We start from the raw sequence: 13745 nt of genomic DNA, 5'->3' as shown, positions 1-13745 counted from the left end.
GGGCATCATCAGAAAATCTATAAACAACAAATGCTGGAGAGGGTGTGGATAAAAGGGAACCGTTTTGCACTGTTGGTGGGAATGTAAATTGATACAGCCACTATGGAGAACAGTATGGAGGTTCCTTAAAAACCTAAAAATAGAACTACCATATGATCCAGCAATCCCACTTCTGGGCATATACCCAGAGAAAACCATAATTCAAAAAGACACATTCACCACAGTGTTCACTGCAGCACTATTTACAATAGCCATGTCATGGAAACAACATAAATGCCCATCAACAGACGAATGGATAAAAAAGAACTGGTACATATATACAATGGAGTATTACTCAGCCATAAAAAGGAATGAAATTGGGTCATTTGTAGAGACATGGATGGACCTAGAGACTCATACAGAGTGAAGTAAGTCAGAAAGAGAAAAACAAATATCGTATATTAACACATATATGTGGAATCTAGAAAAATGGTACAGATAAATCAGTTTGGAAGGCAGAAATAGAGACACGGATGTAGAGAACAATTGCATGGACATCAAGGGGGGAAAGTGGTGTTGGGGGGGTGGGATGAATAGGGAGATTGGGATTGACGTCTATACACGGATATGTATAAAACTGATGACTATTAAGAACCTGCTGTTTAAAAAGATAAATAAAATAAAATTAAAAAATTAAAAAAACCCAACTTACTGGGAACCACTTTAATCCACTCAGAGGTTTTAGTCATGAGTATGACAGTCATATCCTTGATTTGATCCTTGACACATGGATGAGTTCTAATCAGCCTTTGTTGCTCATCTCACTTAAAGATGAGAATCATTTGTATCTTCCAACAGTGCAAGTCTCCAAATCTCTGGACTCTCTGTAATCTCCTCCATTTCTAGTTGCAAGCTCAACAACTATTTTCTGATTCATCTTTTCCTATAATAGCTTATGTAAACAATAATTACCAACATCCAAATGTACCTAACAAACATATACAGAACTTTCCATTCAATAGCAGCAGAATATGCATTCTTCTCAAGTATGCATGGAACATTTTTTAGGATAGATCATATGTTAGGCAATAAAACAATCCTCAACAAATTCATGAAGATATAAATTATATCAAGTATCTTTTCCAACCACAGTGGCATGAAACTAGTAACAAGAGGAAAGCTGGAAAATTCACAAATATGTGGAAATTAAACAAAACATTTCTGAACAACCAGTGGGTCAAAGAAGAAATGAAAAGGGAAATTTAAAAATATCTTGAGACAAATGAAAGTGGAACACAACATACCACAACTTATGGGATATATCAAAAGCAGTTATAGTGGGAATGTTTACAGATATAAAACATACATCATGAAAAAAGGAAGATCTCAAACAAACTAGCATTATACCTCAAGGAACTAGAAAAGAACAAAATAAGCCCGAAGTTAGCAGAAGGAAAGAAATAATAAAGATTAGAGCAGAAATAAACTTAGAGAATAGGAAAACAATAGAAAAGATTAACAAAATAAGAGTTGGATATTTGAAAAGATAAACAATATTGACAAACCTTAGCTAGACTCAACAAGAAAAAAAAGAGAGAGGACTCAAATAAAATAGAAATGAATGAGGAGACATTACAGTAGATGCCATGGAAATATAAAGGATCATAAGAGACTGCTATGAGCAATTATATGCCTAGGTTGTTCTAGACAATCTAAAAGAAATAGATATGTTCCTAGAAACATATAACCTACCAAGACCAAATCATGAAGAAATAAAAAACCTAAGCAGACCAATAACAAGTAAGGAAGTAAGGAAATTGAATCACTAATCAAAAATCTCCCAACAAAGAAAAGTCTAGGACCAGATGGTTTCAATGGCAAATTCCACCAAACACTTAAAGAAGAATTAACACCAATCCTTTCAAACTCTTACCAAAAATTGAAAAAGAGGGAACACAATGGGGGAAAGTGGTGGTGGGGGGTGGTGTGATGAATTGGGAGATTGGGATTGACATATATACACTAATATGTATAAAATGGATAACTAATAAGAACCTGCTGTATAAAAAACTAAAATAAAATTCAAAAAAAAGAAAGTTCACCAAATCATCAGACTAGAAATGCATAAATGCCAGCTGGTAAAATGGCCATGCTGTAGCCAAGAAAAATGGGAAAGAACATTTGTTTTTCCCACAGATCCCCATCATTCAACAGCACCACCCTGTCACAGATCTCATAAACCTCCCAACACTCACTCTCACCCAATACTGACTCCAGAGACCCTCGCCCCATCACACACCATACACACCCTCCCATCACTCCAAATTTCCCCATCATTCACCCTACGGATTCCCCCATCACTGACTCTAGAGACCTCCCATCACAGACCCCACAAATGTGCCATCACATACACACACACACACCCCCCAAAAAAAAAAAAAAAAAAGAAGAAGGAACACTCCCAAACTCATTTTACAAGGCCAGCATTACCCAGATACCAAAGCCAGATAAGGGAACTACAAGAAAAGAAAACTACAGGCCAATATCCCTGATGAATATAGATGCAAAAATTCTCAACAAAATATTAGCAAACTGATTCAACAACACATTAAAAGGATCATACACTATGGCCAAGTGGCATTTATCCCTGGGATGCAAGGATGGTTCAACATACACAAATCAATAAATGTGAAAAATCACATTAATAAAATGAAAGATAAAAATCATATGATCATCTCAATAGACACAGATGAAGCATTTGAAAAAATTTAGCATTCTTTCATGATAAAATTCAAACAGGGTATCAGAGATGTCTGCATTCCCATGTTCATTGCAGCATTATTTACAATAGCCAAGACATAGAATCAACCTAAGTGTCCTCTGACAGATGAATGGATTAAGAAAATGTGATATACTATACAGTGGGCCATGAAAAAAAGAAGGAAATCCTGTCATTTGTGATAACATGGATGAACCTTGAGGGCATTATGCTAAGTGAAATAAGTCAGACAAAGACAAACACTGTATGATCTCATTTACATGTGGAATCTAAAAAAACCCAAACTCACAGAAACAGAGAGTAGATTGGTGGTTACTAGGGGCTGCAAGGTGGGGGAAATGGGTGAAGGTGGTCAAAGGGTACAAAATTCCATTTACAAGATGAATAAGTTCTGGGGAATCTAATGTACAGCATGATAACTATACTTAACACTACTGCCTTGTATACTTGAAAGATGCTAAAAGTAAATCTTAAAAGTTCTCACCAAAAGAAAAAAAAAGTTACTATGAGGTGATGGATGTGATAACTATCCTTGTGGAGGTAATAATTTTGCAATACATACACATATCAAATCACCATGTGGTATATCTTACACTTATACAATGTTATATGTCAATTATATCACAGTAAAACTGGAAAGAAAGTAAATAAAAACATGCCCGCCCTCCCCCTCCCCTTCCCCTCCACCCCAGGCAACACACAAAAATAGCTCCCAACACATGCCACCAGCTTTCCATTTCCCAGCCTCTTCCACTAGAGCTACAAGTATACAGGGTACGTTATCTGTCTTCCATGCATCATCATGCTATCACAGGAGATTGTTTTGCCAAATGTTTCACTCCTGTGAAAATGACTCACTATCCACATGGCTTCCAATATCACTTCCTTTGTTGCGTACTACCTAGGCCCTAAACCAATGCCATGTATTTAAGGTTTTTGTTCGAGTAACAGCTCACTTCTGACAATAATTTCTGTGTCGGTCAAGACTGACTCAGTGTTGCTGCAGTAATAAACACCACAATCTCAGTGGCTTGAAACAACAGAAGTTTCATTATTATTTTACTGGATATCCACTATGGGATGGAAGAGGAGTTCTGTTGATTGTAAGTTGCTCAGGAACCCAGGCTGACTGCAGCCACTGTTTTGAATATTGCTGGCTGCTGTGGGAGAGGGAATAAAGCACTCTGAAGCGTCTTGCATTGGCAAGCCTGCAAGTGACTCATGTTACTTCTGCTCATAACTAATAGGCCAGAATTAGTTACATGACATTATCCAACCACAGGGAAGCCAGCAAGAGCAATTCTCTCTTATGCCTAGGATGGCAGACAAAGGGAAATATCTGTTGGATACCTGCCAAAATAGGTAACAACAAGAAGAAACAATAGTGAAAATATTTATGATAAGTGAACTTAAAGAGGTTAAAAACAAAAAAAGTGGACTATATGGTAGACATGATTGAGGGACCTGTTTACAGTGGATGGTCTGAGAGGCCTCTCTGAAGAGGTAACATTTGCACTGAGACCTCAGGAGTGAGCAAGAATTAAAAGAACATTCCAGACAAGAAGAAACAAGCATAACAGCCCTAGGGTGGAATAAGCTTGGTTTTTTCTGAAACTGACAGAAGATGAGATCTATGGGAAACAAAGAAGCAATGGGGTGGGAGGGAGTGTCATGAAATGGGAGAGACCATAAGGGTCAGATCACAGAGGGCCCTGAAGGCCATAGCAAATAATTTAGAATTTTATCCTAAAATGCAGTAGGAAGCCATTGAAAGGTCTAAAGATAAGAAATGCATGTTTGGGGCTTCCCTGGTGGCGCGGTGGTTGAGAGTCCACCTGCCGATGCAGGGGACACGGGTTCGTGCCCCAGCGTGGGAAGATCCCACATGCCGCGGAGCGGCTAGGCCCGTGAGCCATGGCCGCTGAGCCTGCGCATCCAGAGCCTGTGCTACACAACGGGAGAGGCCTCGACAGTGAGAGGCCCGCATACCACTAAAAAAAAAAAAAAAAAGGTAACTGGCTATGTGGTGAATTAATTGGAAAAGGGTGAGAGTGAAAATGGGGACCAGCTGGAGACGACTGTATCAGTGCAGAGATGACAGGGCTGGGAAGGGTCTTGGGGCGGGCAGCAAGCCAGGAAGATGGTGAGAAGTGAACAATTTAAGATATATTTTGAAGGACTTACTGATGGATGGAATAAGAGAAAGGTTGGGAGCAGCAGGTGTTATATATGACTCCCATTGTCAAGGATGAACAAAGCAGGGCACTAGTTAAAGTGGTAAGGACAGATTTTTATCAGTAAGAAATATTGCTATAGGGAAAAAGAGTCCAACGTGAACTGAACAAAACTTCCATTTGTATAGAGATGAATAGGTGTTTTGAAGGGAGAATGAGGGAGGGGTGGTGGAGTGGGGGCTCTGTAGAGTCAGGGAAGTAAAAAATTACAAAAGATTAGTCAGTGTAAATGCGATTAGGCCAGCTGTGTCTGCTAGCGGCAATCATTGAAGTTAGGGTTCTACCCTCCTACACAGACTGGGAGGTGTTGACTGGAACAAACAGGGGCCTTGGCAGCCTTGAATTTTCTCATGCAGCCACTTTAAGGGGGACTGGCATTATTTTAGGATGTGGCCTTGAGCTGATAGGGCCTGTGTTCATGTTTATTCAAGTCTTTATAGACGAAGGTTGAGGCCTAGTCAAGAGGGCTCACAGAGGCCTGGATAGAGTTTGGTTTTAGTGACAAGGTGGTTGGTGGTGTCATTCAAAGAGAAGGCGTGGTCCAGGGGACAACTAGGTTTAGAATCTAGAAGAGACCAAATCCTATTTTGGACATGTTAAGTTTGAGACATTCAAATGGGTAAGAAGTTGAATATCAGAATGGATCACATAAGAGAAGTCTGGGCTAGAGACATAAACCAAGAGCTGTCAGCAGGATGTAACTCAAAGATCACACAGGTGGGAATTAGAAAAGAGATAGGAACTCCAGGATTTACCTAGCAAATTCATCCTTGAGATTTGTTCCCAGAAATGTTTCATCATTAGGTATGTGAAGTTGCATTTCTGTCAGAAAGTAAAATTAACAGAATAACAATCAAGGTAGCTATTAAATATTTGGAGATTTTTCTTTTGATTTGAATCCTATCTCTATTTGCTAGTTCTAAATCACAGGCGTATATATATATATATATATATATATATATATATATATATATGCGCTTATTGAACACTACTGTCATATCCCCTAAACAAATATGGAAAACTGAACAGGGCAGGGTTAAATAACTTGCTTGAGGTGACACAAAATTAACAAAGGTTGGGTCCTGTATTCAAAACTAAGCATTCTGGTTCCAGTCTGTGTTCTGAACCCCTATTCTATATGGCAAGCCTAGTAAAGTAGTTTATCATTTATCCGTTTAGTGGGTCATAAATAATGGACTATACATATATATATAATAGTTCCAATAAGCATTTTTATTGGCTTTCTTTATGTTCATGTGTGCACGCCTGGGTCATTAGGGTTGAGGCACAATTCATTTGGTGGCTGCGCCCCAGGGTATTACAGCCAAACTCTAGGAAGAGTAGCACCGGTTTCACTAGAACGGTCCTGAAGCTTCAAAGCATTAAAAACAAACGAACAAAAAAATTTAAAAAACACAAATTGTACCGGTCAGTTAAGTTTGCTCTGCCCTATGGCATCAAACTGAATTCCTAGTCTCTGGATATCATTTGCTGGTCGGGGAGATGAGTAGAGTTTTTCCCTCCACAGAACATTACACGTAGTATTGGCACACTGAATTCACATTGTTGTCATAAGTATGGAAGCGTTCCTTGAGGGCAAGAATTGGTTTATGCCATCTTTTTTCCTACAGCCTCTGTGCCTAGCAGAGTCTGACATGCAGTAGGAGCCTAAAGGATGCTTGACAGTAGAGGAAGGAAGGGAAGGAGCAAGGAAGCGAGGGAAGGAGAAAGAAAAGGAGAGGAGGAGGGAAAGAAAAGAGAAGACAAGGAATTCAAATCAAAAATTCCTACTGCACACTAGGAAGGTGAGCAACATGCCCTCCAAGGCTGTGGGTTTCTCTTAAGTTTTTCCCGCTTATGGGGCGCAGAAACGTCCTGATCCCCTCTGGAATACCCTAAAACTCCCGCCACACACTTTCTGCCCTTCCTGACCTCCGACCCCCTTGTTTGGCCTCCCAGACCCGCCCACTCCTCCCCCAGCAATCTCCGCCAGCCGTCCCAGCCACTGCGCCTGCGCACGCGGGGCGCTCGGCCGCGGGCCGTCGGGGCGGGGTCCCGAGCGGGGCGTTCCGCCGACGGGAAGAGGAAGAGGAAGTTGGGGGAGGGCCCTAGCGGGGAGTGAACCGGAAGTGCAAGCGCTCCAGCTTCTCTTCGGCCAGGCGGAACCTTCTCAGCTGGGCCCGGTGGCCGCAAAAAACTTTCTTTCTCCCGCCCTAACGGTCGCCGCGGCCAACTGCCTCGCTCGCCTGCCAGCCTACCCCGCCTTCTCTTTGCTCCGGCTCCGCGCGGCCCTGTCTCCCGCTCGCCCGGCGGTATCCGCTTGCTGCTGCCACCGCCTCCTCGTTTTCTGCCTGGCTAGCCGGCCCGCCCCGCTGCAGTAATGTGCGACAAGGAGTTCATGTGGGCCCTGAAAAACGGAGACCTGGATGAGGTGAAAGACTATGTGGCCAAGGTACGTGGGGATGAGTGGAGTCGCGAGAGCACGGAGGTGGGATGGAGGGGAGGCTGAGGAAGCTGCTGGGAGCTGGGCTGGCGGGGGCGGGGGTGGGGGAGACCTCCCGGGTGGTGGCGGCACCTAGAGAGCCGGGAGGCAGGGAGCGTCCAAACTGAAAGATGGGTCCACACAACGCGGTCGCGTTCTGTGTCAGGTAACTGCCGTGGTGACACAGTCAGGCTCTTGCCTTCCCGACCTCTTGGGGGAGGGGAGAGTGGTGACCCGCTCTTTTAGAGTCACTTACGAGCCCTGATGACTTGAGTTCGGCCCTTTTCTACTCCAGAGTTACACTTAAATCTTTTTCTGGACGAGGTAATTCTCCATCTTGGACCTGCCCACTACTGAATGAAGTAACAAGTGATTAGGGTCAGAGGAACGTTTTCTTTAACTTTGGGCCTGTTATGAATTTAAAGTATTCATTGACCGTGAAAAAGAGTACCGAAAATAGCAGTAGTTAAAATTCTGAAACTTGGTATCACTTCACTGTGAAGTCGTTTAACTTTGGGTGTGGCCTTTTCCCTCTCCCCCGCTAAAACAAATAACTTCTTTGCTTCCAGTGGTAAGGTTGTCATTTAGCATCTGGGCGTCTTTAAGTTATCTGAGCAGTTTCCAAACAAGTGTGTGAACTTTGGTTACTCTGTCTTTCTCCTTGATTCCATCAGAAATGCTTATATGTGTAATAAATAGTAAGGCAGTTTAGTCACAGTACTCTTGGGGGTAGAATCATGATGAAGAAAGCTAATCTCAAACCTAAACCCAGATGTGAATCCACGTTGTGATCAAGTGGTAAACTTAAAATTTCCAAGCTGGCCTGCCTTTGGACCCTGAAATTGTGCATTGTGTAATTAGGGGAGAACTTACATGTGATTTTAATATGGTGATCTAAAAAGAAATCTTTCAAAACAAACGTATGACTTTATTACCTAAGCATGGAGCACATCTTGCTTCTAAAAAGTATAGCTTTATGACATGATCAGGGAGGGCATCTTGCTCACCTTCTAAAAGTGTAAGAAGCCAATCCAGATTTTAGTTCTTCAAAGGATATGACCACTGGTATGTTGCTATGTTTTTGCTTCAGAGTTCTGTTAGAAACAAGTAACCAGAAGCAGAGTTTCTTAAAACTTACAGGATTGTGCAAGGCAAGCTACTGATAGTTTTTACTCTGTTTAGTACCATTACAATTTAGACTTTTCGCATAGTCTGAAATCGGACTTTTTGGATGTTTCCCTTAAGATTAAAGGAAGGAAATTACTTGGAACACTTCAGTCCATGGTATGGTTCCAGTGGTGGGACACTGAAGTACTCTGGAAGTGAGTGGGCTTTTGTTTTTCTGTTAATGGTGGAACCTAGGTTATTTGATATTCTTGAGATATGAAAAGTTCTTAAGTACTGAGCTTGCAGCTATAAAAATAAGTTTATATAGTGTCTTCCTGTTATATTATTTAGTATCATCCTTGTGAGTCTTGTAAAGTAAGTCCTTTTATTAGTCCCATTTTACAGATAAGATTACTGAGATGCAGGGTACTTAAGAGAAAAAAAAAAAATCCAAAGTTATAGAGAGAACAAACGAAGGCAGAACTAAACTGCTGACTCCCAAACTTAGACTTCTTAACTTCTCCATGCAGTCTCTCACAATCTAAACTGTAATTGTGAAAATTTATGATATCAAGATTTCTAGCAGGACATTCCCAAGGTCCACATCCAGGCAGATTATGCATAGTTTTCAATCACACAAAAACATTTTTGTAAAAATATGTGCCAATACCAATGGATTAATTTATTTTCAGTTAGTTTTTAAATTAGGTCATTCTATTCAGTTTGATTTTGATTTTTTCCCTATTACTACCATACTGCTTACTGTCATTAACAAAAAAGATGTGCATGAGAGGGAAGGATAGACAGTCAAAGCAAAGTAAAAGAAAGTATTAAGAACTGGTTTATCCAAAAAGGTTTGACTCTAAAGTAATTCTATGAACAGACCATTGAGCTTTTTCCTTTCTTAGTTTTTCTTGGGTAACTTGAGTCTCTTCAAATATCTTTTGCTTTGTTAATGAAAAATAATAAAAAACAAAACAACCAAAAACTAGCACTCCATTTTTTTCTGACTGAGCTCCCTTATTGTGCCTTTTCACATTTCAGGTCCTCATAACATGGTTTTTTCTGCTCAGCCTCTATCTTCCTTGCTTATTCACTGATTTACCTTTTTCATCCACCAATTTTTGCACACATTATTATTCTCTAAGTTTATGTAATGTGCATTTATCTGAGTGTGTACAAAGAAAGTACGTAAAGAAACATTTGGACTTGTGTAGCTTTCCTTCTAAGGGGTGAGAATCTTTAAAAATACTCTTCTGAGTACTCCTGTGAATATCTCTCACATTGCTAACATTTAAGAATGGACCTGTGGGTGAAGCATTTTAGTATTTCCCTTTTTTAAAATTAATATTTTAAAAAACAATAATTGTATTTTTCTATCTGCTTCTGACTTCTATACAGAAGTCTGGAGTATGGATAGGCATAAATTGTTGGTTTGGGGTAACTTCTTGAATTCTGAAAAATAAGTTCAGAGTTCCAAAACCATTGAAAATTGTTATGTTCCTAAATGGAAAAAGCAGCATATAAAGAAAAACTTAAGATTACTCCATATGAAATATTCATCTGTGTCATTAAAACAATATCTGAAACAAATTGGTTTCTTGACTGACCAAAAGACCATATTTACTTAATTCATCCATTTTTCTTGGGCACCTTTCAGGCCCCCAGCACTTCGCTAAGCCTGGCATAATAGTGAAGAATTTGGACGCAATGCTCAGAAAACTCATATGTTTATATTAAGCAGACCTATGTGGAAAAGCGTTCATGGTTTTAAAGTAGCATGCAAAGTAAAATAACATCTCACTTTCGTAAGCAGTTTGTCCAATTGGAAAACAAGAGAAAGTAAGATATTCATGAGCAGTAATAGTAGATATTCACCCATTTTCAATCTGTATGATTCCTCTTGGTGCCTTATTTTTGCCTTCCATTTCTGCCTTTATGTTAATTTCTCCCATTGGAGTTAATTCAGCCCTCACTTGAGCTCCGGACTGCCTAATGGATAGCGCCATTCAGATAAATTCCAAATTGAGCTCACATTTTCTTCTCAAAAATTGTTTCTATTTCTCTTGTCCCCATTTTGACTAATGACATTATGACCCAATCATTTGCCCAAACTAGAAATTGGGGAATTTTCCCAAATTTCTGAGTGTTATCAGGACTCCCTTTCTCAGTCTCTCTCATCCATTCCTTACTCTACATTCTTATCATCACTACTTTAGATTAGTTGCTGCTGCTTAACCATCTGGACTGTATTTTCCTTGACTGTAGTTCCCCCCTCTTTCCTGATCAACTTGAACATCTCAGCTGGAGGGATCTCTCTCTAATACGAATCTGAGCATCTTATCTTTTTCAGCCAACCTTCTTCACTGCCCTTACACTTTTGTGATTCCCCATTATTTATTTTAAAAAAGGGCCAACTCCTCCTTGGTTTGGCGTACTAGATCGTGAAAATCTGGCCTATGCTTGCCTTTTTAAACTCTCTCTACACGCTCTCTGCTCCAGACCCTGCTAGGCTGTTTCTTACTTGTGTATCTTCACATGTGCTCTTTCATCTTCTTTGACCAAGTCAGCTCACCTCAGTCCCTAACTCCCAACCTGGTGAGCTATTTTTCCTCTTAGCTTAAATATCATCTCTTCCAGAGAAGCATTTTGACTTCAAATGGAGTGCTGCCTCTTTTACTGTTTCACTTATCAAATTGCTGTGATTTTGTTTATATGTCTGTCTTTAATTAAAGGCTGTGAGCCTCTGGAGGATAGATACTATATCCTTTTTCATCTTTGTGTCTCCAGTATAGTGCCAAGGAATTTCACACATTAAAAGCATATGTTCCAAGTAAGAAATTCTTTTTATTCTTAACTTCACTATAGTTTCAACATCTTGCATTAGTTATATAATAATAATTACCATTGACAGGATGACTTATATTGCCAGGTACTAGAAAGCATTCTGTAAGATTTTTACGTAAATTTTCATTTGCCTTTTACCACAGCCTTTCAATATAGGTAATAGTATTCCCATTTTGAAGATGAGGAAATTGAAGCTTAGAGAAGTTAAGTAATTTAACAAGGTCACAAAATAAGTAGCACAACTGGGATTTAAACCCAGAGCTGTCTGAATCTACAGCCCATATATTTTTCACCAGATCAGTCTGCCTTGAAATGGTTATCTGGCTTCTTAGCTCACAGTTGCTTAGCATGAGCACATTAAGAAAATGAGAAAGGGGCTTGCAGGAGGCAAGCACAAGTTATCTCTGTGAATAAGGAATAGTAAAAGGGGTACAGTTTTTTAAATTTTCAACTGTTTAATTGTAAAATTGTTACATTTGGAAATAATTAGCATGGAGACATCGCTATAAAGTTTAAGTCTTGTCAGGTGCTGTCTTTCTCAAAGTGTCTGTAAAGAAACTGATTAATTGATTGATTGATTGAAAGCTTGTGGAAACTTTTTTGTATGTGTCGTCATGCGTAATCTTATAATTTGTATTAATAATTACGATCCTGTACAGTACAGGAAAAGTTAAATTGTGTCTGTTTGCCTTAAGAAGAAACAAAAGTTAACTGAAGTATTGAGACTTCTATTCAGAATGGTTTAAATTAAACAAATGGCACTTTTTTCAAAAGATATGTTCTTAAAACTTTATATATTTGAGTACTGTGATGCCATGTACAGGTATAATTTCATTTATTTATCACATCAACCCCTGAACATAGTTAATATTGTTAACCCAATTTTAGAGATTTTAGAGATGAAGAAATAGAGGCAAAGATTAAATAACTTGCCCAAGGTCATACAGCTCTTGAGTAATGAAGCTGAGATTTGAACTTAGTCTCTCTGGCTTCAAAGCTCCTTGCTATTTATGTCAGCATACCATTGACTTTCATTTCTCAATAATGCTAGGTAACTCAGGGAGTACTGTATTATTGAGTAAGTATTAAAAATAATCACAGCAGGATGGTAATTATCCATTGAGACTACTTAGAGGTGAGCTTTGTGATTAGTTTTGAGGATCCAACTCTCTTAGAGGTGAATGCTTGTGAGTTATATTGATAAGTAGTACCTTAGAATCTACAGTAGGTCTGATATATATACTCTCTTGTTTACATGTGCTTCTGTTTCACTTACTGTGAAATACTATACATCAGGCCTCTAACTTCCCTTTCTCTGTGGTTTCCTTTCCCTCTCCAGCCCCCAATCTAATTACACCTGCCTTTGACACTCTGGTATGTTTGAAAAGCAACAATTGTTCACCTGTGAGAGAAAATGATCTCTTGAACCTGAGAGAAAAGTATCAACTCTAATCTTTAGAAATTGCATGACTTATTGGGATCACTTTTCACTTTCCTAATAAAATAGGCAATTGAAAAGAGGTCCTGATTCACACTATCTTGCATGTATCAGTTTTATGCAGTTTCCTTTTTTGTTGTTTCTTTTTGTTTGTTTGCTTCTTTTTTAAATTATCAGTTTCTTTCTTATAAAAATTTGTCACTGTGTTATGCCCTTTCTGCAGCAGGGCTTGTGACCCAGTCAGAAAGCCAGTAGGTCAGCTTGTAGAAGAAGGTGCCCTCAGTAGATACAGAAAGTTTAGTATAGATACTTTTCTATTAGTCTTTTACTTTGAATTTAAAATAATGCAAGATCTTTTTAACATTGGAAGACAAGTTTTCACTCAGATGTCCATATGTAGTGTTTTGCTTTGAGATTTTAAACATTATCAAACTAGGGCAAACAATTTAAAGTGTAATATGTTAAAGCTGATTTAAATTTTAAAATGATATATGCTTATTATTTAAGAGATAAAGCTGTATTGATAGAATAAAGTGCAACAAAGGGTCCCATTGCCCATTATCCCTACCCAGGTGGTTTTTTAAATTTAAAATATAGATTTTATTAGGTATTTTTAAGACAGAGAAGTATTTAAAAAGGCAAAAATTGGCCCACAATTCTACTCTGTAGATAATTCCTATTAACTTTAAAAAGTGACATTAACTCGGGAACAGATTAGAAAATGCAAGACCTGTGGCTCTCTGCCCCAGTCCCTGTGAACAAAGTTAACCACACTTAACAGGTTCACATAATTAATTCCAGAGAAACATTGGAAAACCCGCTTACTCATCCATTTCCCCACTTAAAAATAATTCTATACACACTTCTGCACTTTGCTTT

The 13745-nt window shown here is 39.1% G+C and overlaps 1 protein-coding gene across 1 annotated transcript in view; it reads left to right on the top strand.

Annotated features, from left to right (window-relative positions):
* The first annotated feature begins 7122 nt into the window (after positions 1-7122).
* Positions 7123-13745, top strand: part of MTPN (myotrophin) — a 61330-nt gene continuing 54707 nt past the window's right edge. Inside the window, exon 1 of the mRNA XM_060020963.1 lies at positions 7123-7444. Coding sequence (XP_059876946.1) covers positions 7373-7444 — 72 coding nt within the window. The 5' untranslated portion in view covers positions 7123-7372. The remainder of the gene's footprint in view (positions 7445-13745) is intronic.

Source organism: Delphinus delphis, chromosome 9 (genome assembly GCF_949987515.2).
Source record: "Delphinus delphis chromosome 9, mDelDel1.2, whole genome shotgun sequence".
Lineage (NCBI taxonomy): Eukaryota > Metazoa > Chordata > Mammalia > Artiodactyla > Delphinidae > Delphinus > Delphinus delphis.
This window is presented reverse-complemented; position numbering and strand designations above follow the sequence as displayed.